The sequence below is a fragment of the Hermetia illucens genome, chromosome 3 (assembly GCF_905115235.1).
Source record: "Hermetia illucens chromosome 3, iHerIll2.2.curated.20191125, whole genome shotgun sequence".
Lineage (NCBI taxonomy): Eukaryota > Metazoa > Arthropoda > Insecta > Diptera > Stratiomyidae > Hermetia > Hermetia illucens.
In genome coordinates, this window is record NC_051851.1 from 160,392,668 (window position 1) to 160,415,389 (window position 22,722).

The 22,722-nt window shown below is 42.6% G+C and overlaps 2 protein-coding genes across 3 annotated transcripts in view; one reads left to right on the forward strand and one right to left on the reverse strand.

Annotated features, from left to right (window-relative positions):
* LOC119653180 overlaps positions 1-22,468 on the forward strand; it is a 60,262-nt gene extending 37,794 nt beyond the window's left edge. Inside the window, exons 2-7 of one of the 2 annotated variants that reach the window (XM_038057732.1) lie at positions 12,415-12,494; positions 20,960-21,166; positions 21,357-21,562; positions 21,617-21,742; positions 22,130-22,154; positions 22,217-22,468. In XM_038057732.1, coding sequence (XP_037913660.1) covers positions 12,415-12,494; positions 20,960-21,166; positions 21,357-21,562; positions 21,617-21,742; positions 22,130-22,154; positions 22,217-22,347 — 775 coding nt within the window. In that variant the 3' untranslated portion in view covers positions 22,348-22,468. Of the gene's footprint in view, positions 1-12,414; positions 12,495-20,959; positions 21,167-21,356; positions 21,563-21,616; positions 21,743-22,129; positions 22,155-22,206 lie in introns of both variants that reach the window. The other variant, XM_038057734.1, reaches the window with a different exon arrangement.
* On the reverse strand, positions 664-11,889 carry LOC119653179. Its single transcript, XM_038057731.1, has 5 exons — positions 11,779-11,889; positions 2,290-2,399; positions 985-2,235; positions 793-925; positions 664-737 (listed from the first exon to the last, which is right to left on the reverse strand). The coding sequence occupies exons 1-3, from the start codon at positions 11,853-11,855 to the stop codon at positions 1,232-1,234; spliced, it is 1,191 nt and encodes a 396-aa protein (XP_037913659.1). The 5' UTR covers positions 11,856-11,889; the 3' UTR covers positions 664-737; positions 793-925; positions 985-1,231.
* Positions 22,469-22,722: the final 254 nt, after the last annotated feature.

Below are 22,722 nucleotides of genomic sequence, written 5' to 3' on the forward strand. Positions count from 1 at the left end.
TCGAGCTTATATCATTGGAATTTCCGCTCAAGTTGGATAAAGCAGGTCCCTCGCTACCGTTATCGAGGGGCGTGTGGACATTCCAGAAACCAATCATAGTTTCTTTTCTGATACATCCCTAGTTTTCCTTCTTGGTGCGTCTTTTTTGGTGCGAGGGAAATCTCGGGATGACTTCTGGTCTTTGCCCTTCCTCCTTTTATGGCCTTCATTTCCGACTGATTTCAGAGGTGGTCTCGAGGATTTCCATTGACAGTTTACCGTTGATGATTCAATCGTCGTCTCCCCCGGGTTGAGAAGTATTCAGATATCTTCAGCCATTTTCATATGCAACTAACCACCTTCTTCAGACTTAAAACAAGGCTACTCAGAAAAGTCTTCTCCGACGAGGAATCTGTACACTTCATGCGATTAGAAAACGTCGTTAGATTACCAAATGTCTGCTGAAATCAGAGGCAAGAACCCTTTGAATGGATGCATCAATGTTTAGTACAAGTCGCTTAATATATGAGGCCAAAAGATTGAAGCTAATGCTATATCTATTTTCTCACCCTAACCTAACGCACCCAGATATGATATTAATCAGAAAAAACGATCGCTTCCAGAGACCATAAGACTAATAAGAGTCTAGGGCGGGACCAACAAAAATCAAAAATCAGTACTGATTTGGGCACCAACTTTATTGATAAATTTTAGGACTAATAAAAGTAAACGTATTCATCCTTCCATGCGGTAGCTTCCTATAATAACAATCAAAGTTAAAATAGATAAAAAAAAAATCAAAATAGATTTTACCTAGCGAAACGCTTTTCCAAAAGAGGAATATTTATTTAATGGACTCAATAAAGTCTGGCGGATTTTTTATTATTTCTTCAATATTAACCGTCTCCATCTGTGCTGGTTTCCCTGACGATTCACTGCAGTTACTCTGCAAAATAAAACAATTTCTAGGACACTGACAACAATCGGGATGAAATCTACACTTACCGGTTTTCGGGGTCTTATCCATTCGCCTTGAGTCTTCTTCTCGTGATCCAATAAAGCCGCGTTTGTGTGCTCAACAATAGGATTTCGATTCAAGACCAAGGTCTCCAAGTCACTAGTGGTGTTTCCCATGTTGTTCTTTATAAAATCTTCATATTCAGTATCTTGAAAAGAAGGTGGGGCTGTAGTCACGCTCTTTGGTTGAAGTATTTGGGCAATCGAAGATTCAATGACATTTTTGGGATGCCTTTTACTTAAAAGCTGACGTTTTTTTTCGTTTTAACTTAGTGGAATCAGCCTCTGTAGCTGCTTCTGCAGAGGAACCATCCCCAGTAGTCGTGTCAGTTGTTTGATATGTTTGACTTTCTGGTGGTAATTGTGTGGATGGTGGAGTAGAATAAAAATTATCATCCAGTATTGACGGAAATTCCATTTCTGTCTCCGCCGACTTAGCCTCGATAGTAGACGTCACAGTTCTCTGGCTAGGTGGAGTCGTACTTGTTACGTCAAAAAGTGTGCTCGTACTCTCAGGAAAACTATTTTCGGTATCCTGCATTGTCTCTTTCTCTAAGGATATCGTGGTAGATATTGGGGTAGTTTCAGATAATGACTGAACTGGCACATTCTCACTTGTGTCAGGAATAATTGCTTTTTTATCTGAGTTCTTCTCTCTGGGGTGACCAATTGACTCGAGCAGTCGATGTAATTGCTCAACAATATCTTTATGATTACTTGCATATCTACTATTTTGTGCGAGACTAGTATAAAGCGATTCTAACAAAGGAGGTTTTGAAGTAGTAGGTTGAGGGTTTGCCAAGTTGTCTGAATTCGGTTGAGCTGGTGAAGTTTGAGGACAACAAACATTTGTGTTGACCACAACTGGACGCTTGATAACGGATGTTATCGCTTTCAGGAATTTACCTAACATTGATTCAATATTTTTTGTACAATTTGGATCTGAGTTTGAGGTATCTTCATACGATTCATCGAGGTAATCATAAAAATGCAGTAGTCGCTCAAAGGATACCGGATTTGGGCCGTTCAATGCTCGGTAAAGTGGACCACGGTCTTTCTTCGTTGATTTTACATTATAAGTTGATTGCTTTTTAGGATAGTGGGTTTGTGGGTATTTGGTTCTTCTCGTTGAGTATATCATGTAGTTGGACTTCGCAACGTCGGTGGTCTTCGTTTTCCCAGGAATTGTTTCAACAACCCTGGAATCACTTCGTTTTTCATTGGATACACTGGCACTACCTAGTTTCATTGAAAAGATAATTGAGGTAGTTTTCAAAAAAAAAATTTACTTACTTCCATCATATAAATAATCAATCAGAAATTGATCGGCTTCAATTTTATCTTGCGGAGATTGTCCCTGTTGCTCATTCCATAGATTTGTCATGGAGCTCATAATGGCTTTGCTATTTATTAAAAAAATACAAGCATAAATTTAATGTCTTTTAATCCAGGAAGGCTTAGGCAATCGATGAGTATTGGCTGCAAAGCTTCAATTGAATTTAATAAAATGTAATTTAAGAAACATATCAAAGTCGTGACCAATACGATTACTTTCCCCTAAATTAATGTAACAGCGGATTCAGGATATTCAGAAGACTCGTCCAGCACGGGGCGATGCAAATATTGAACTTCTCATAACTACCGCTTAAGAATCTGAGTAAAATGGTATCTTGCTTCTCCGTGCTATCGCAATTTCTCAATGAACGGAGTCGGTGTGTGGGTCCAGCGACCCTCCCTGGACTCATCCCACTGTTGCCTAGTGGTTCTTGGGGTTCTGCGGCCTCATATAAATTCACTCTCTTTCCCTGGTAGAGATTGTGAGTTTCATCCGCTAGAAGCTTCAAGGGTATCATTTTTGCGATCATACACACTGTCTCACCTGGTGCTGTCCTATACGAATTGCACACCGCGTTAATGTATCCTTGAGATGATAATAAGGACCCCCTCCCCCTTTCCGTCCGCCGGGTCCAGGACAATATTCGTAACCATTATTTGATAGGATGAATGGTTTTACCTCTATATAGTGCCACGCTCTAGCAATGTTTCGTAACTACAACCACCATCAGGTCTTCAAAACCAATTGCCAGAACCAAGTAGTCCATGTCACATGCAGTTCCACTGCAGGCGTCCTAATACGGAACCTTGAAAACACCGGCAGTCACAATATACTCTATCGACTTGCACACCATCACGTATCAGAGAAGCGTCTTCGATAAGTTATTCTCGACCAACTCCGAGCCAAATAGCCAGGGATACACAGTTGAACAGAAAAGTTCTTAATCTCACTAAAGTTGTCTGAAATAAAGGAAACTAATCCAGATTCACGACCGTCGCTATCAAGAAGTCTGTAGAAAGAGCATGCCGAAATCTATAGAGTCGCTCTGATAGACGGATCGTAAGCTCAATAAACGGGACCAGCCTAAGTATCTAAAAGAAAGGTAGGGCGATACGAAAAAGGCAAAACCGATAGTCTTTAGAACTTCGGTGAAACACATAAAGTCTGCCTCTTCCGCTGGGTGGGAAACACTCCTTCCACCATGTGCGACTCAAATATGCTTGCGAAAGATTCGGTCTGGCCGTAAGAATAAATTTGAGAGCGTTGCTTGTAATCGATGTGCTGAGGTATGTCACATCTACGGTCGAGCCTCACCCTATACGTTAGAATACAACCAATGTTGGCTAGTACAATGTCAGCTACTCATATTATACTATTGGCCGCGCTTCCAAGTTCTCACTGCTTATTCTATGAAAATACATCGTCATTGTAAAAAAATGGTACTGTCCATCGGTAGCGACAATTTTGACCAAACTCCCTGGCATATATGAGCTCAAATGAAGCGAATTTTTTGGTGCGTTCCTATAAGCGAAACTACTGATCAGTCAAACGGATCACTCAGACGAACGAAACAAGTAATAATCGGAGGCAACGCAACATCTGAGAATATGGCAGGTAGGGGAGAACTACCCGTTTGAGCCGGCAATCTAATAATAATAGTAAGCGTACCTCCATACGTCTTCCTCATCTTTTTTATGGCGCGCAAATATTTCCCATTCCCATCTGATAGTTACTTCCTGCTTTCCGGCTGCCACCTTAACTTGCTCCCCCACTTTGTTGCAGAAACTATCCACAGACTCTTCGCTAGACCTATTGAATTCCAGCATCAAATCAGATCAGCAGCAAATCAGATTTTCTCTCCGAGGTAAGCGATGGAAAAACTCTTAGAATATGGTCATCAATAGAACCATCTATTCATCGACTTCAAGGCCGCATAGCATATCCAAGCTAAAACTGTACACGGCCATGAGAAAATTCGGTATCCCTACGAAATTGATAAGACTGACTAGACTGACCCTGACCGATATGCGAGACCAGATAAGAGCAGCAGGAGAGGAGAGGAGATGCTCTATCGTTCACCCTTTTTAACCTGGCCCTAGAAAAAGTGATCAGTGATGCAGATGATAATGCGAGGGGCACCATCCTCTTCAAGTCCAACCAACTACTGGCCAATAAAATTGATAGACCAGTAGCTTCAACTAAAACCCCCTACAGTAGCTTTGTAGGGGGTAAGTTGCTCCCGAAATATATATCTACACTGATAAATAAAAATTATAGTTTGGAGGAAGCTACTGGTCTATCAAGTTTAGGCTAGACTACAAATAGCAGACAGTACTGGCCAATACTGAAAATATTGACAATAGGGGCGAACTACCCGATATGTACAATCTACCTTCACCCAGATCAAACAGGCTCCGCGATATCTTGGGTAGCACCAAAAATGAAAAAATCAATAACATTAAACCGCACTGGCCTAAAAAGAATAACAAAAATAGGGGTCCACAACTTTGAGACCGTTGGAAATTTCTCCTATTTAGGGTCGAAAATCACAACCAATTACAGATATGACGATCAAATCTGCGCACGGTTATTGGCAAGCAACAGAACCTATTTGAGTTTACAAAAACTGTTCCGCTCGAAACTTCTCACCATCGGGTAAAAGCTCTTACTGTACAAGACTATGATTTTGCCAGTCCTTATGTATTCCTCGGGGGGGTGGTTCTTAGCAAAAAAATGCGAACCCTTGGCGGAGAATGTACATGGGGATGGACGATTCCGTAGCCTACATAACGACGAAATCTATGAGCGGTATCATGCCCGTCAGGTTGTGGATAAAATCCGGCTCAACAGGTTGCGGTGCGGGGGTCACTTAGTCAGTATGGATAAGGATGATCCAGCCCGGAAAGTCTGTAAAGGCAATATCTATAATAGAAAAGTTCATTACTGAGGCAGGCCTAGACCGAATACTGGTTGTTACGCTGATAATGATAATGATCAGATTCCCTTTTTGTTTTTATGGGATACACCACACACTATCACTCAAATGCCTAAGTTCCAGATCCGCTTTTACTTTTCGAAGTATATCTGCGTAAGACATATGCTTTATTATTTCCAAGTAGATCTTTCTAGTGACCTTTTTCCTCTCTTTGCTGCTAATCCTTATCAATTTTTCGGGATTCCAAATATTGGCTTCTTCCATTATTATTGGCAGGTCACAGTTGAGAAACTACTGTTTTTTGCTGGTGTTATCGTCTGTTCAACTTTTTTCGGTGAAGAGAGAAGCCTATTCCTTCCTTACGATTTATTGAAAGCCCTCCCGCTAATCCCCTCCCCCGCTCCCTACGCATCCTTTCCGCCCTCCCTTCTCTCCCCACCCTTTCCCTCTCATGCTTTATACAAAGACCATTATTTTTGTTTGTTATACCGCAACTACCCGCTATCGTTATCTCAATGGTTACCTATCAATCTCCTATTTGGGAAATTAGGAGGAAAGGGAAAGCGTCAACCACAACATATGGCCACAATAGAAGGTATCGGACTAGAGTATGCTAAGGCCTAAGACGAAAGCAGCATTGAGTAGTGCTGGAGGTAGAAAAAGATTGCAAAAGGAGAACCAATCAGGCACACAAGCGCCTGAATGGTAGCGTATTTTTACTTCCAAGAAAGTGGAACAGACGAAAGGGGCGGTTGAAATTGTTCATAAGCACTTTCGTCCGTGAGGGCGAGTGAACTGCAGAGGTAGAACATGGAGACTTACAGAAAGGTTGCTTTGGAAAGTTTAAAAAGCAGGGCGAGGATACGAGCAGGGTTAGATTAACAACAACTATCAACTGACCAGTAGAGACGATTCTTAATGGGGCGGTAAAGAGAACGAAAGCAGCAAGTGATTCATTTGCCTGAAGCAAGACTAAAGATGTCTTGGCTTTAGGAGCCAATGAAGTCTAGAAATTCAACAGCAGATCCCAATTACGCGAGAAATTCAAAGCTAATGGTCATATTAGCCAGGGGTGGATGCTAAGAGCCTATAAGCCAAGTGAACAGACACTGTTGTTTCAAGTAACGTCATCGTTATCAGTTCAGATATTGAAGCGAAATCCTTCGTAAGTTCAGACCTAAACCAGGAAGAAGTGAATTTTTTGATGAGGATGCTGTCCGTCCGTCATCAATTGGGTGCGGACTAAGGACTCCCACCATCCTCAAAAAAAGTTCACTTCGGCCTGGTTAAAGTCTGAGTTTTCGATGGATTTCACTTCAGTATAATTCGCACTCATATCGTGTTTGCTATTGTATATAAATGGAGCGATTACCACCTGTCGCTACTTTCGATCATACTGTTATACAGGGCAGAGGTGAGACAGCGTCTGATGAATTGCCTCTGCCCTGGACGAAACCGCCAGTCATTTTTTTATCGAAGTAAATTGCAGATGAATACAGATCAGGCGAGGCGGTGTATTCACAAACCATTTGCAAAAAAACATCCATGTGACCATTATCAGGAAAATCGGCCAAAAAACTGCTTGTAGTATAACCAAAAAGTCCAATTTGATAGCGAAAGAATTTGAAAAGGACACCTCTTCCGAAGCTCTCGGGGCCGGTAGTAGTACTGGACAATATTGTCTTGGAAAAAGTCTTAAGTTATTTGGGATGACATGCCGAGAAGAGGGAATCCTTCAGTTAACGACCCAAATGCTGGTGAAATGTTAGAATTTCAACATTTTGTATATCACCATCGACTTGAAAGTGGTCGTATGGAGAGAATTTTAAACAATTGTATGAAAAGATGAATTTATTTTTTAGGGTAGTGTGCACATTAAGATTCAAGATGCATGTGGTATATGCAAAGAAAAGGGCATCACTGTTACAGATAGCATTCGGGTGAATTATTGAAAATTTTAGTGAGCTTAAACATATCAGTAGAGTTCTGCTCTCTTCAGTGGTCAGCTTGGTCTTGCTGTATGCCGCTCTTGTAAGAACTGCAGCATTAACTACCAAGGAAATCAGAAAAACACTGTCACGTTCATACAAGATAAGTGCCCTGAGGGTGATTAGTAGCTTTGAACAATCTTCGAGCGTTAGTTAGGCATTTGGGTTGAAGGGAATGCCACAAATCTGAACTAGAAGAACGAAAACCAAAGACAACATGAAAATTATCAAGACCGAGCAGAAGGCAATATCAATAGTCTGAGAGGAGACCCGATAAAATAGCTCAACGAAAGGCCGATCTACACACAAACTGATTCCAGTCATTACTAGGTGGGTTGGTCATCACTATTGATATTGTTGTTAGCTGGTGATATTATCTGTCCACGATGGTTACTGTAAGGATCTATACAGGTTTGGCCACAGCAAGCCTCCAGCGTGTCGGATTTGCCCAGGTCCAGAAGAAGACATAGAGTATACAATATTTTTTGGAGGACCAACATTCTAACACTACGAGCATGCGTTTCTTGGCGAATTACATGCTACATTCGGAAGACGTATGGCAGGATATAATGGTATTTGTAACAAACGTCCAAAAAGGCTCCGTATCGCGGAAAAGACAGTTTTATCCCTTCTTGTCAATTTTGCAAGCTACAGTGGGCTGGCCATGTGAAGCATATAGACGACACAGGAAGCCATAAGTATAGGCTGGAGGCAGGAGCTCGAAGCACATAATCACAAAGAAAACCACAAAAAAGATGAGAAGACACTGTATATAACAACTGCAGGTCACTGTCAGGATTTAACCATTGAATAACGCGGTCACCAGACTCACAGGCCTCAAAGGCCAATACTAGATTTGTGCTGTCGCACCATTGATGATAAAAGCCTGCATCGTTTTGAATTGGTTGATTTTTAGAATTGTCATACATGTGATGACCCAAGAATCATGCTACTTAATCAAATATATTATATTAAAAATATAGATGGTGTCTCATATCAAAGGAAAGCTGACTTATCTCCGCAATTATAAATATTCAGGACGAGGTATCGAAGGTGGCCAACAGTATAAGCTTGAATCCTGACTACGTCGGATAGAACCACTCCGTGAAGTGATGCTTAAATGATGGTTCCGTTGGAACATGATAGGAAGGACAGTGGCTCTTTTAGTGGATGTGGATGCCATACACGCCAGCCCTAACTTGAATACCGCCTGTCTGCATTCCAACAGGAATAGGATGCGTTAATAATTAGAATAGTAATGGATTAATTGAAGCTCACGACATGATTATTGGCTGTCAACTCCTACTTTTTCCTCAGCATCTGATATTCCTTTACTACCATTGAGGATATCAGAATCCTTTTCCACCATATCACCAACTGGAACGGTTGTGTGATATTTGGAATCAAACAATAACAAGTTTCACCCACTTAAAATAAGTTTAGTTGCTGATCAGGTCTGGAAAACCGAAGCAGATTGGGAACAGCCTCCAGCAGATGAAATCCTGCAAGATTAGAAGCAATTAGAGGCGCTGGAAAACATTGAAATTCCACGAAGGATTCAACGCACTAATAACTGCAAAATAGAACTACATGGATTTTGTGATACCTCAGAATTGGCTTGGGCAGCAGTCACATATACTAGAGTCATTACTAACGACATTAACCCCAAAACTACAATGATCTGCGCAAAAACGAATTCACCCTGTTGAAGACAAAACTCGATTTCAATGGAGCCTTGCTACTAGCCAAACTGATGCATCAAGCAAGCTAATCGTTGGACATATCAGGTTGTTGCACAGGAAATGGCCGATTTGGCAATCAAGTGAAGTTAGTTGCGATTTTCCTGTATCAAACCACCACCAGTTGGCGCTATTGGTGTCGGATAATGAAGTAAAAATACTCTACATTTAATAAAGGAGTCATTTCAGTTTTGACCATCGTTGTGAAAACAGTGAATAAAATGCAAAAAAAGAATGGAAAAGAGCCAAGAACGTATACTTTTCCTGTATGAGCTCAAACTCGGTCATAAAGCAGTGGAGGTGACCAGAAACATTAAGAGCGCATTCGGAGCTGATACGGTAAGCGAACGGACCACACGGCGGTGGTTCGAAAAATTCCGGTCAGGCGACGTAAACCTTCAAAGTAAGCCACGTGCACATCTAGGACCATCGATTGACAACGACGAGCTGCGTTTGCTAGTCGAATCCGACACATGTCAGTCTGTGAGAGACATTGCAGAGAAACTGGACATACACTATTCGACAGTTTCCCGGCACTTGCAACAACTTGGAAAGGTGAAAAAGCTTGACAAATGGGTTCCGCATGCCCTTACGGAGCAAAATATGGCGCTTCGAATGGAAATTTGAAGTTCTTTACTCACGCGCAACAGAAGCGATCCCTTTTTGCACAGAATAGTGATATATGATGAAAAGTAAATATTATACGACAATCGTCGCCAATCAGCACAATGGCTAGATGCTGATGAGTCGCTGAAGCATATGCCGAAACCGAACCTCCATTCGAAGAAGGTGATGGTGACTGTTTGGTGGCCTACAGCTAGAGTTATCCACTATTCTTTTTTGGTACCTGGAGAAACAATAAATGCACAGAAATACTGTGCCCAACTCGAGGAAATGCACCAAAAATTCAGTATTCAACGGCCAAGATTAGTCAACAGAGATGGTGTGATACTCCTTCACGAAAATGTACGACCTCATGTTTCCAGAACAACGGTTCAAAAGTTGAACGAATTGCAGTATGAGACCCTGCCTCATCCACGGTATTCACCGGACCTTTCGCCAATCGACTACCACTTTTTTAAACATTTGGATCATTTTTTGGCGGAAAAACAATTTAGGAATGAAGAGGCTGTCAAAATTGCCTTCGATGAATTTATCAACCCCCGACAATTAGACTTCTACGAAACTGGCATACATGCTTTTGAATCTCGCTGGGAGAAGTGCTTTGAATCGACTGGCACCTATTTTGAATAAATAAGTAAATTTTTGTAAGCTACAGTCGTTTGAAATTTTGGTACCAAAACGGTCATTTCATTCGCAACAACCTAATAGATTGCAACCTACTATTGAAGTGACTCCAACATAGTTCTAGGATCTTCTTCTAAAAACCCTCTTCAATGGAAATTGCAAATAGGCTCCCCAAAATCCAGAAAATAGGTAGAAATTGAAAATGGAGTCACGTCTGATCTAAGAATAATACAGCTCGTTGCGGCTCCAGAGGCTTCACCCAATGGGAATTGCTAAACCATAAATTTTGGTGGAATAGCCCAGAATGGATGACGCAAACAGTAGATGTTTCACCGATAGTAACAAGCCCGTCAGTCACTATAGGAAACGTTGCCACATCCATAGCTGCGCCACAAATTTTAAAATGCTACTCTGACTGCAAAGCTCTAATTGGAGTAATTGCAACTTGCCTCTGATTCTTTCATAATTTGAGACTTCCTCGAGGACAGAGGAAAATGAGCAGGCTAACCTAAGATGAAATCAATCAAGCTTTCAAGATCAAGCAGAGACGCAAACTCAAACAACAATACACTGATAGGAGACCTACCTGCGGTTCGAATAAACCCTGTCACAAAGGCAATCCCTCTGGGGCTTGTTAGCGAGCTGACAACTGAAGCCTTTCTAGCTGCTTTCAAGAGATTTGCCAGCCAATGGGAACTTAGTAAGGAGATGTACAGTAATCACGGATCAAATTTTATTGGAGCAGACAACAGAACGGAGAAAGACCTCACAGAAGCGATTAAATCCTCCACCAACGAAATCATCAAAATATAGGCCAAGGACGGTATCTCGTGCAAGCTAATACCTGTGACCTGTCCTCACTCTGGTGGCTTATGAGAGGCCGAATTCAAGTCTACAAAGGGGCACTTGCAGCGGGTTTTTGACGAGGCGAAGATAGTTCCGACCTTCGAGGAGTTGGTTACCATTCCTTGCCAAATCGAGGCCTGCCTAAATTCGCGAGCATTGACGCCCGATTTCTAGCGACCCAGTCGACCTTAAAGCTCTAACGCCTGGACAGCATCTAATCGGCAGACCGCTTCTTGCAAGTGTTTTGGAAAATGTGGTGAACAGAATATTTCCGCACTCTTCAACGGCGCTCCAAGTTGACGCAGGACATAGAGAACCCAAGGGTTGGTGAGATGGTGTTGATCAAAGAATCGAAATGGCCACTAGTGCGTATTCAAGAAGTTCACACCGGGTCAGACAGATGAGTTCGAGCCGTGACAGTTCTCGCTTTCGAGCATGGGCGCTGCGGATGCCATTTTCAAAAATTTTGGACCAGGATGATGGTTTCTACAATTGAGGATTTCAGAATCTCATCCACCATATCACCAATTGGAGCGGTTGTGTGATATTTGGAATTTCCAATCAAAGCGCCCACTTGCAATAAGTTTAGTGGCTGAAGCTACTAAATCGGTTGCAATAGAAGATTGCCGTCGATCAATAACTTTTCACAATACTCACTCAGCCTGGCATAAATGAAGGCTTTATATTTACCTTAAATCACTATAACTAGGATAACCGACAGCCACACTCAACAAACCAATAACCACTGCAAACTTCCGTAACAACATTTTCACGCTTGGTCCAGGAAAACTGAAAAACCAACTGAACTTAAAGTCAATCCGCTTATAAACTGATTTACCATAATTTCTTCCCAATTTACAACCAATGGATTTTCCACAACATCCACCACATCACGTTTGAACCAGAAAATTATGTTATTTTTCTTATATTTTACTCTTTTTTTTTGCATACCCTCACACAAGTGTTTTCTATTGTAAACTTTCACAGAGCGAAGCGTGTATGACCCTCAATTTCAATTAGTTTTTCTGTAGATACATTTGTTTGTATATTTTTTATGATCCCCTGCAACGTGGCTAAATCTAAAGAAGTCATCATGACTTCATTATGAACTTTCAAATTAACTTTGCACTTTAAGATAAGAAACATATTGTAAACTATGGGATACGTGGCTCCACATAATTGACACCTTTAATAAATTTACAATTAAAAGCGTCGTGACATGCCTAGTTCCGTAAATATTTTTTTTCCACGATCCAAGGGCAATTGCGAATTAATCTTTTACTGTTGATTACGATTCATCTAATTTTCCTTACTTTCTTCTTTCAGATTTCTAAAGACGAAAAATGTGATAATTTCCAAGCAACAGCTTTACGCAGTACAACAATGTATTCAGTTTTTAAAAGAAAGTGAGTACGCAAAAGTGCATTTCCGGAAACCGGATTTTTTATCTTTTTAAAATATAGTATTTCATGATCACGTTTTAAAAGTTTTAGATTAGATATGAGTTTCCATAACATGCATACATGTCATCATGAATGAAATGCAAGCCCCATAAAAAGGGGGATCATGTTTCACAATACCTAGCAAGTGGTTGAATTTTGTAAACGTATCTGTATTTACGTTTTTTTTTTTAAATCTAAGTAGTACACTTCATACATCGGTAATGCGATATTACTGAATTTTTAATTTTTCAAATCAAGATAATTCACAGATAATTCTATCTTTTGAAATGCTTCGAATGTTATTTTTCAAAGATTGTGTAAAACAAAACACTACTTCCGGAAAATAGGAAACTGTTTATTTTTATACATGAAGCATGAATATCTTATAAAATAGATAATGTTGGTGGGAGACATTCTAAATAATGTTGCAGGGTTATTACCCCTCCATTTCACACAAAAAGTAAATTTCGTTTGACAGACAGACAGACAGCCCTGTATATCCGATCGTGCGGATAAAGGAATTCTCAATCTCATCTAAAGGTGTGCCCATATGAACATGTTTATGCGCAGGTCGGGTAGATGGTGGGAAAACGAACACAAAAAACGAACACACAGTAAAAAAATTACGCGGGTTTTCGGATGTTAATGGTAGATCAGCTGACCTCTGTTGCTCCCACTAGGTATATCAGCTAAGGCAGCTGCACGCTACCCACCTTGCTACCCCAGTCCTGCGAAATCCAGCTGGAGCAAACAGTCAAATATTTAGGAGTAGATTTCGAATTCAAGCTAACTTGGAAGCACCAAATCTCAATCATGCAGAATGGTCTCATGCTGTAGGACTTTGACAGGTAAAACCTCGGGACTTTCATCAAAACGGATTCATTCAATAGTAAAATCTATTTTGATGTATGCATTCATTGTCCGGTGGGCGAAACTGAACTTTACTACCAACAAGAGGTTTCTGACGCAGTTCTGAGACTAGGTTGTCTAAGTATTACGGGAGCAATGAGTAGTTCGCCAACCGCGGCACTCTAAAGCTATTTTAAATCTACCCCCCATTAATTTGCAGGTAAAACGGGAAGCAACTGACTGATATAGGCTTGATACCATCAGCGCGTGGAAAGTCCACCAACCATACAATCATAGATCTATCTGAAAACCCCTTGTCAAACATCAGCTGGCCCTGAAGTCCACAGTTCAAATGGTTTCCAGATCCATCTTTAAAAAGACTTACTCCATAAAGAGCGTTTTTTACTGACTTAATGATCTTCACCGACGGGTCAGTCATAGAAAACTGACCGCAGACAGCAGAAGAATGTTTGCGTAAAAATGGCTAGGTCGAACCATTCGAATCTGTTCCGACATTCGGATAATATTATCAGCACTAAACAGAAAGGACATATCAAGCCAGTTGGTGTGGAGTCGTCATCAGGTGATGCGGAAACTTGCCCTACTGAACGAAACATTCCTGTTGTGGGTGCCACACAAACATCATTGGCATCATGGCACACAATTTGCGGCAGGCGTGAATTTAGAAGGGATTGTACACTTGGTGGCTTTATCGCCGAATCTGCGGTGGTACCAGCAAATCCCTCGGTCCGTGGACTGTCCTGACGACCTGCTACCTGATCGCCCTTTTCGGGTGGCAGACCGCGAGTGAGCTCGTGATCTAGCGCCCGAACGCTGAGCGTCCAGGGTCGCTCGCATCTCAGCCACACTGGCTGTTAAGGTGGCTATTTCACGCCTTAAGTCGCCCACCTCGTCCGATGGCTGTTGAACGGCCGCTATGGTCGGGTGTACGTGCACCTCGTGCACTTTGTCGGCCGCAGCTGCGAGTGCCTCCAAGGAACCTGAGACACACGCGAGGACCGCCCGGGTGCCTTCCGGGTGCCGACGCAGCCAAAGGGACTTCATCAACTGGTCGTCGATCTTACTCCCACCCAATTGCTTAATTTCGCGCAGCAATTGGCTGGGAGTCCGATCTCCCAACGTTAGGCCTACCAGCAAGTGATCCAGTTTTGCTGACTCACTTACTGACAGGCGCCTGTTTAATTCAATCTTGAGCAGTGAATATGAAGCCGATTTCACTACGTCAGACACGACGATGATGGACTCCTCGTCCAGGCCGACCACCGCGTGATAAAAACGGGTCGCGTCCGCTGTGATCCCGGACATCTGGAACTGTGCTTCCAAATGCACGAACCACAGTTCGGGGTTCCGCCGCCAAAACGGAGGGACACGCACGGCGTGGGCGGTCACTTGCGGGTCCAATGGGCCTGTCGCGTCTTTGTTGTCGATTGACATCTTGACTAATAAAAAGAAAACTTCTTTTCGACGCGAGTGTTAAAGCGAAGACGAGGTGAAACTGATCTAGTCGACACGGCAGGCCGAACCCACAAATACGGCGGTTTCGAAGCCTGCGACGATGACGCTGGTCTTGACGGCGGGGGCTGCAGTGACGGCGGCGGTGTGGATATAGACGCTTGTCGGCTGGTGATGCGGCTGCACAGATGTCGAGTTGTCGCTGCTCTGTTGGCCACTGGCACTTTGGCTGAACAAGTGCGTGCCCTTGCTCTGCTGGTGGTGTTGCTGCAACTGTTGCGGCTGCTGCTGTTGTTGTTTGGGAATCACTTTCGCCACGGGCGGCACAGTGGTGGCCGCTGCCGCTACCTTGGTTGTGCCGGTAATCACATTTGGAGTTTGCGACAGAATAACCAGTGGAACGATAGTCTCGGAGGAGGCAACGTTCACGTTTTGTGCGATGATCTGCCCGCTTGATTGGTTCACGTTGACGATTTGCATTATAGACTGCGGAGCGGGGTTGGACACGCTGGTTCCTTGCTGCAATGTTCACTCCGGGGTCACCAATTTAGGAGCTTGTATTTAACAACGTTCAATACACAATTTCAAAAAAGTACTCCTATTATAATTCAGAGATATTAGAAATTATACTGATTTCCGTCCGTAACTATTTTCTTTCTGCACAAAACTCGTTCTTTTCACAATGACTGCCAACTATCTTCTTAACTCTTTTTTCTTATTATTTTTTTTTATCTGACGTTTCTCGCCACCTCCTCTGGTCCTCACTCTTGTAGCGAGGTCTGAACTGAGTGGAGCGCCGGTGGCGTCATCTGTCCGCTGGTATTCGCGACATTCGAAATAAATGCCGCGAATCCTGCCGCGCCACACCTTTGTTGTATGTGAAGTCCTGGACTACAGTAACGCGGAGGCGAATCGGTGAACGCAAGGAGCTGAAAGCTTTATTTTTGACTGGGACAGGACAGAGCACAAAGCGCTGAATCATCGTTACCAAAAAGTGCATCGCAGTGTGTAACCTGACCGAAAGAAACCCACCATCGCATTGATGAAGGGAACAGAAGTTGCCGCAAATAATAACAATTTCGCCACGATATACTGCACCAGGAAAGAACTTGGAGGTGCCCATAAACCTTTCGTTGAAGTTGTGGATGATATTTTAAGCCTCCGTAACATCCGAATACTGACTGCTTCTTCAGACGATACCAGCAAATATTGCGTGACATTGACCCTGGACGTGAGAAACGTATTGAGTTCAACCAAACATTGGTACCGATCTATGTTACCATCGATGCCTATTTGCTAGAACCACTACGAGAATATCTCACCGGCGCTGTCTCCAAGATTGGCCCATAGAGCTCCATACTAGCGTACTGCTGCAGAATATCACATACAATGAAGTATTCCATCTCCCAGTTGCAGAAGATGCTACGATGAATCTGGCTGAAAGTGCAAGGTAACTGGAGGATAAATTGAGCGCAGTATACAAAAGTACAGCCCAAGAGTGGGTGCTACTTATAGAACTATCTTAAATGATATGGCATTCATCAATTCAGGAATAGTATTGAGACAGAAGTAACAAACATATACAACGTGAAGTCTTTTTCCTCCTTATCACAGACGAGGAAAGCCGAAAGGAAGAGATCTGTAAATAGGTAGCAAAAGTTGTAGACCCGCCCAAAAAAGGTGTTAATTCCTTCTATCAGGGAGAGAAGAGGAAACAAGGAGGATCATTCTGTGTCCCCCGATCTCGAGCTGGAAGAAATGTTCTCCCCGCTCGAGAACACGGTACGCGCCTTCGTATGGAAGCTGCAGCGGCCTCCGGACAGCATCCGTCCTCACCACGACGTGCGTGCACGAGTCCAGTTCCCTGGGAGCGCAGGCAAGTACGGATGTGTGCCGAATGGGAGGTGTGATTTTAAGGCGGTGGAGGTTGTCTCTCAGCAGACGCAGCAATCCCGAGTCTGTGAGGCCCGATCTCTTGTCGAAGACCGGATCACTAAGGAGCCTTGGGTTCTCCCCGTATACCAGCCCCGCGGGACTGGCAACAAATTTCTCTCGGCGGGTTGTTCGTAGGCCAAGTAGGATGAGAGGCAAGACTTGAGTCCAGAACGGTTCGTTGCGGGCCATAATGGCGGATTTCAGCGTCCGGTGCCAACGCTCTAGCATTCCATTGGGTTGCGGGTGGCATGCAGTAGTCCGCTGGCGTTTGAATCTCAGGAGTTTGCCTACCTCCGAAAAAAAGGTAGATTCAAATTGCATTCCCTGGTTAGTGATAATCACTGCAGGGACACCAAAGCGAGGGATCCACTCTTGACAGAGGGCTTTGGCACGAGATTGCGCCGTAATGTCCTTCAGAGGTATTGCATCGATCAAGGTCTTACCTTCAACCTTGCTTTCCTTGCGTTCGATGGCCCATCCCTTGAACCAGTTCATGTTGGTTGATGGTTCCAACATGTTGTCTCCGTGCCATCCGGAGATTGGGATGAATGGAACAGCGGCTGGATTGTAACCAATCTTCAAGATGGACTCCTCCGAACCACCGTACAGCGAGGCCCGTTATGAGGAAATCAAGAAGGAAGTCTCGCCGTACATCAAGAAGAGATGTGGCGCAGCAGGGTTAGAAAAATTTAAATTTATTACAAAGGCAAACGGAATAAAATGGCAAGAGAAACAAAATGTAATAATGCGACCAGTCCGGTCGATGGTTCGCTAGCAACTCAATAATCATATTCAATTTTTTTTTTTTACAAATTAGTTGTCAAGGCCTACTACGTCACGGAGAACACCGGTGGTGGCATCTGTCAGTCGAATTAACATGGTGCCGCAGTATCACCCAATTTTTTATAGGGCACAGAAGATACCGGCAGTTACACTACAGACTTCAATCAGTCACTTCATCTGCTTGTCCAAACTGTCATGAAGCCCCGAAAAAATCGTAACACGTATTCTTCCAATATCCGAGGTTCGTGGAAAAAAGAAGGACCTCTAGGTGACACCATCGGGAAATCGAGTAGGAGTTTCACTGGGATGTAATCAACTCTATAGTCAGATCTATCTAAAGCAAACTATGAGGAGCAGATAAGTACAGTTACGAACTGTTCTTCAAATCAGGGAACCCAGCTGGAGTGAGCTAACTCCGCCCCATCATGTAAAACCTGATGGTGGTTTCACAAAGCAGGAGAAAAGTCGAGGCGATTTTATTGTACAAAACCAACGTCACCCCCTCCTTTCCCAGGCCAGCGTCTTCTAAAAATGTCTACGTCCTTAAAAAACACAGACAGATAGTCATCAACTATATATGAGAAGAAGATCGAAATCGATGGAAATGAAGCCGCCCAAGAAATTCTGGAATCCCCGGAAATCGGCTTCTTCAGAGCAACATTTATACCTGTTGTGTTTCACCAACCAATCGAATCATAATCATCATGGAGCATGTTCTGCTCGAGGCTTTCGAAGAGCCAAATGCAACGTTTGGCAAACATCGAAATGAATTCACTTTCGGAAGAATATATTCGGGCTATAGTAGAGTTGATGTGTGCATGTGTGCAAACCAAATTAGTGAGGAGATCCGTCTGGCCTGTTAGCAAGCACTATTCTCATAACGATTCCCAAGCAATTTTTCGCTAAATCAAAAGTAATCCATACGAAGGTACATGCTCCCACTGATGGGCAGCTTGAAACCTCGATTAACTAACGAAAATAATTCAAGGGAATAAATTCATAACGATGTTATCAGGGGGTTACTATCTCTAAGAAGAGCTAACACAATCGACTTTATGCATAACGAAAGGATGCCGCAGTCACAATATTGCTTCCGAGCAAGAAGACTCTGGCAACAAATCGGAGAAAGGTCAGACTTCGAAGAAATACCGGAAGCATACTCGAATTTTCGATTGGGATTTTAGCAGGAAATATGTACCAGCAACCGTGATTACATTAGAGAATTTTGGAAGGCAAATCCGTGGAGAACGGAGCTCAAAGTTATTATGAAGAAGCTGATGGGACGAACAACACAGCTACTGTGTCTACATGCTGTTCTCAGTATTGCGACAGCGCTCCAACCTCTAAATAATGAGGACAATAAGAAAAAAACCATAGGGTGTCTTCATCATGCCTGCGGTAACCTGGTAGGAACTTACAAAACATTGCCGGAAGAATTGGGGATAATGAAGCCCCTCGTTTGGAAACAATTCTTAGTAGAACCTTTGAGCTTATTTTGCTTTTTTTTTCATTTTTGGATTGAGAAAATCCGGAGTTCGCCATCCATTTAATGATGGGCCTGACCGACCGGAGAAAAACTTTCTCCCTTTTCGACTCACGGCTCAGTGCTGCCCCCACTGCTATGGAAGGGGATGTAAGATGGGCTTGTGCTATTGGGACTATCAACGTTATAAAAGTGTGCCTACACATGGTTAAGTTTGACATAATGAAATGAAAGAGGAAAGTAGACTTGGTCGCCAACCGTATGAGTCGGAAAACCGGCAGCTCCGCGCTTCAGATATGAAAAGTTTTGTTGATGTTTCATGTAATAATATTCGGGTCCACGATGATTTCATTTAGGTATACCTAGCTCGTAGGGAATATACGTTGGACGTACCCGATATTGAATTCCACGTGGTACTGACAGTTAAGTCCTCGGTGTTTTACGTAGGTACCTGTCGTGGAGACTTAATCCTACGGTCCTCTTCAGACACGGATTGATTTTGTGACCACAATCAGAGCCCCGCTGAGAAAAGCGCAACGGTACCAGTTTATACCAAGTGCATGGCTTAGCATTCATACTGGTGGATGCAAGAATTACCTAAATCTCTACCGAACTATGGAGTAGGGCACCCGTGTTGGTACGCAACACTACGTCGAGGCCCGAAGGTCTCTTCTCGCTCGAGCACAACCACAGCCCCCATGAAACTCCCACAAGGGGGCCAACCGCAACCAACCGAGCCGTACTCAGATACGACAGGAATTCTCCTGAAGTATAAGAGTCCAGGAGCTATCCCGGTTCCCGTGGTACCAGTATACCCCTGGTAAGGTTTCGTGGCCAATTACCACTTCAGACGAGTCCCCGTGCAGACTCGGGTCTGATCGCCCTAATTAGGCCTTTGGAGCATTCCCCTACTGCATCACGGCCGGCAAACCAAAGTAAGTACAGCGTCTCCCGGTGCCACCACTATGGAGGTTCTCCTCGGCCACTTGGTTTTGGTTTGGCCGACAGGGTTCCCGCCCCGTCTTCCTCTCCGCCATCTCTGAGCATCCCTACGTGGTACTGACAGTAACAATTTGAAGGAAAAGAAGCAATTTTGACTTACTGCAACTTTGTTAATAATATTAGGATTTCCACTAAACTTTACAGAGGGCTGCTCTATATTAGTACCAAAATTTATAGGCCAAGGATGAATTGAGGGAGAGTGGGCAGTAACTTTTAAAAATATATTAATATATTATTATTAACTTTATTTTAGCAGATATCGGTATGAAGGGTATTTCGAAGCCTTGATATCATATAGAGGCATCATCATAGGTTTTTCAGACTTATCCGGTAGGCGGTTTCTAAGAATGGCCCCTAAATATAAGTGGCCCTTTTATGACCGCCTCACTGCCCCGTCTCACAATCAACTTCAAAACTAAAAAACTAACCTGGTTAAGAAAGTACTAATCGAGACCTTTCATTTGATACCCCACATGACTATATTCGATGAAGAAAAAGCTTCACCCCTTTTTTTGTCCCTCCCTTCTCTTAAGTTCCACATTCTATGCGGAAGGTAGAACTTTAACTCACTGCATGTGTGGGCGTTCACCCTTCCTACCGTTTAAAAAAATTTAGTGTCTATCGGTGCAGCCATTTCTGAGAAAAGTGCATGTGACAGACAGACAGACAGACAAAAAACCGAGACAGATGAAAAACCGATTTTAACAAGGTTTTGTTTTCAACAAAACAGGCAAACATAAGAACAGTCAATCAGTATAAATAAGGGCTTTGTTTTACGCAACATCCTTAAAATTTGTTTAGTATGTCAACCGCATTCTTGCCCTTGTCAAAAGATATGTCTTCTCCAGTCCAACCAATGTATGTATTTGTTGTTTTTAGTTTTATGACTCTACTATCTTTACAGATTGCAACTACACCGGAATTTTTATAAATTTTGGCTCCCAAATTAAAGTTCGTCGAATAATTTCGAAAATTCGTTCCGGTGACGAAAACCTTCTCGTATTTCTTAAATTAAGTTGTACACCGCGTGAATGTGCCTCAGCATTAAGCCAATTTCTCCATAAAATTGGGAAACCATTACTACCAAGACGAGTCCAACAGCTGCTAATTGGTGAGTATCTATTGCAGAATCTTGCTACGGTATTTCTTAGGTTTTTTTACAAAAATTGAGAACATATGTACATCACACGAGACTTGAGAACCTTTCAAGTTTTTCCAGAAGGTTTTCCAATTTCTACCAGTTTTTGCCCCCAACCGAAACCACAAGAATCCCAGGTTAAGCAAGTCTTTCTAAATTCCAGCTGAGAATAAAGGCATATGTTCGCGAACTGTTGCTTTGGATGCTCTGGGTCTAATAAATGACGAACTCGAAGGAACCCATCTAGAATTGTTTATGGCAATCATGGATTTGATGAAAATTCTATCAACGGTTGGAAGTCTACGTCCCACGGAGGTGCGAGTATCGCACGCTCCATACCTATTAATGCCACTTTTGTTCTCAACATCGGTGAGATTAGTGACAATGTAACCAGAAGGCCTCTCACAGATATTTCAATTTCAGGATAAATTAGTGAAAAATTGGCGAAGCATAGCAGATATCTTAAACGAAATGATAATCTGCTTCGATATGTATGTTCAGGCTCCCGAAATTTTTCAAGGAATTCCCTCGATACCGCCTGTATATCAGGTAACCGATGACGATTATTGACCAAGTATTGACGACGTCACCAATACACTATAAACTTCCTGACATATCTATTTATACTAAGTCTAACAACGTTCTCCAAAAAGATGTATCTGAAATTGGTGACGATATATAAATTGTTAAAGAATTGTCCCGTTTTTAAAACTTATAGAAAGGCCTGTGAATGTAGTCCTATTGGATTTTAGTTTATATCAAAAATGTGCCCAATAAAATTAATTGTCGGTTATCTTTGTATCTGTTTTCATTTCAACCCCTAATTATGAGGGAATTCAAATTCAACAAGAAAAGGTTCTTAGTGTATTGGTGAGTTCTACCAAAATATCCGCTTTTGGAAAACGAGTCCTGTGTATATCTGTGGTTTCTTTCTAGGGACAAGCGATGGCAAGAAGCAGGAGTAAGTAATAGAGACCGTAAATAACTTTATTAGATAATTTCCTATATTCAAGTTTATTCCAGATTATAATGTTTTGATGGAACCTCTTCTGGGACGGTTACCTCCGAGAGGTCGTTTACATCCAGGTCTCCATTTATTCATGCCCATTAATCAACCAGCCCCACAACCCAACCTGAACACAGCGCCAATATGAAAGGAACTTTCGAGGTTTTGGCGAATCCCTTTTAGGACAGATAAACATCAAATGAAGATACTCTCCCCACATGGTTTAGAAAAATTCAACTTTAAATTTAACCGAATAGATTTTCGAGAGAGCCTTTGCATTTTTAATTATTTTAAGGTTTTTAAGATCTTTTAAAATTCTTTCCCTTTTTTTTCCTTAAGGGAAGTTGGGAAACTTCAAAAACTACCGTTGACTCTTGCTACTAGAACCAATTCCTTCTTCTTCCACTCAGCTAATGGGACTCCCTTATGATGTTGCGTCGCGGGACTGGATCAGAATTTATCCTGCACTCGTGTTCATAATTATGTTCCTCTCTCATTCCTTCTTCCGACTGACTTCTTCCTG

Excerpts from the sequence above, each read along its gene's own strand:
- LOC119653179 (XM_038057731.1), bottom strand. The coding sequence starts at position 11,855 with ATGTTGTTACGGAAGTTTGCAGTGGTTATTGGTTTGTTGAGTGTGGCT. Across the intron at positions 2,400-11,778 it reads CCTAGTTATAGTGATTTAAG|CAAAGCCATTATGAGCTCCA; the intron begins GTAAATATAAAG and ends TTTAATAAATAG. Across the intron at positions 2,236-2,289 it reads TGATTATTTATATGATGGAA|GTAGTGCCAGTGTATCCAAT; the intron begins GTAAGTAAATTT and ends CAATGAAACTAG.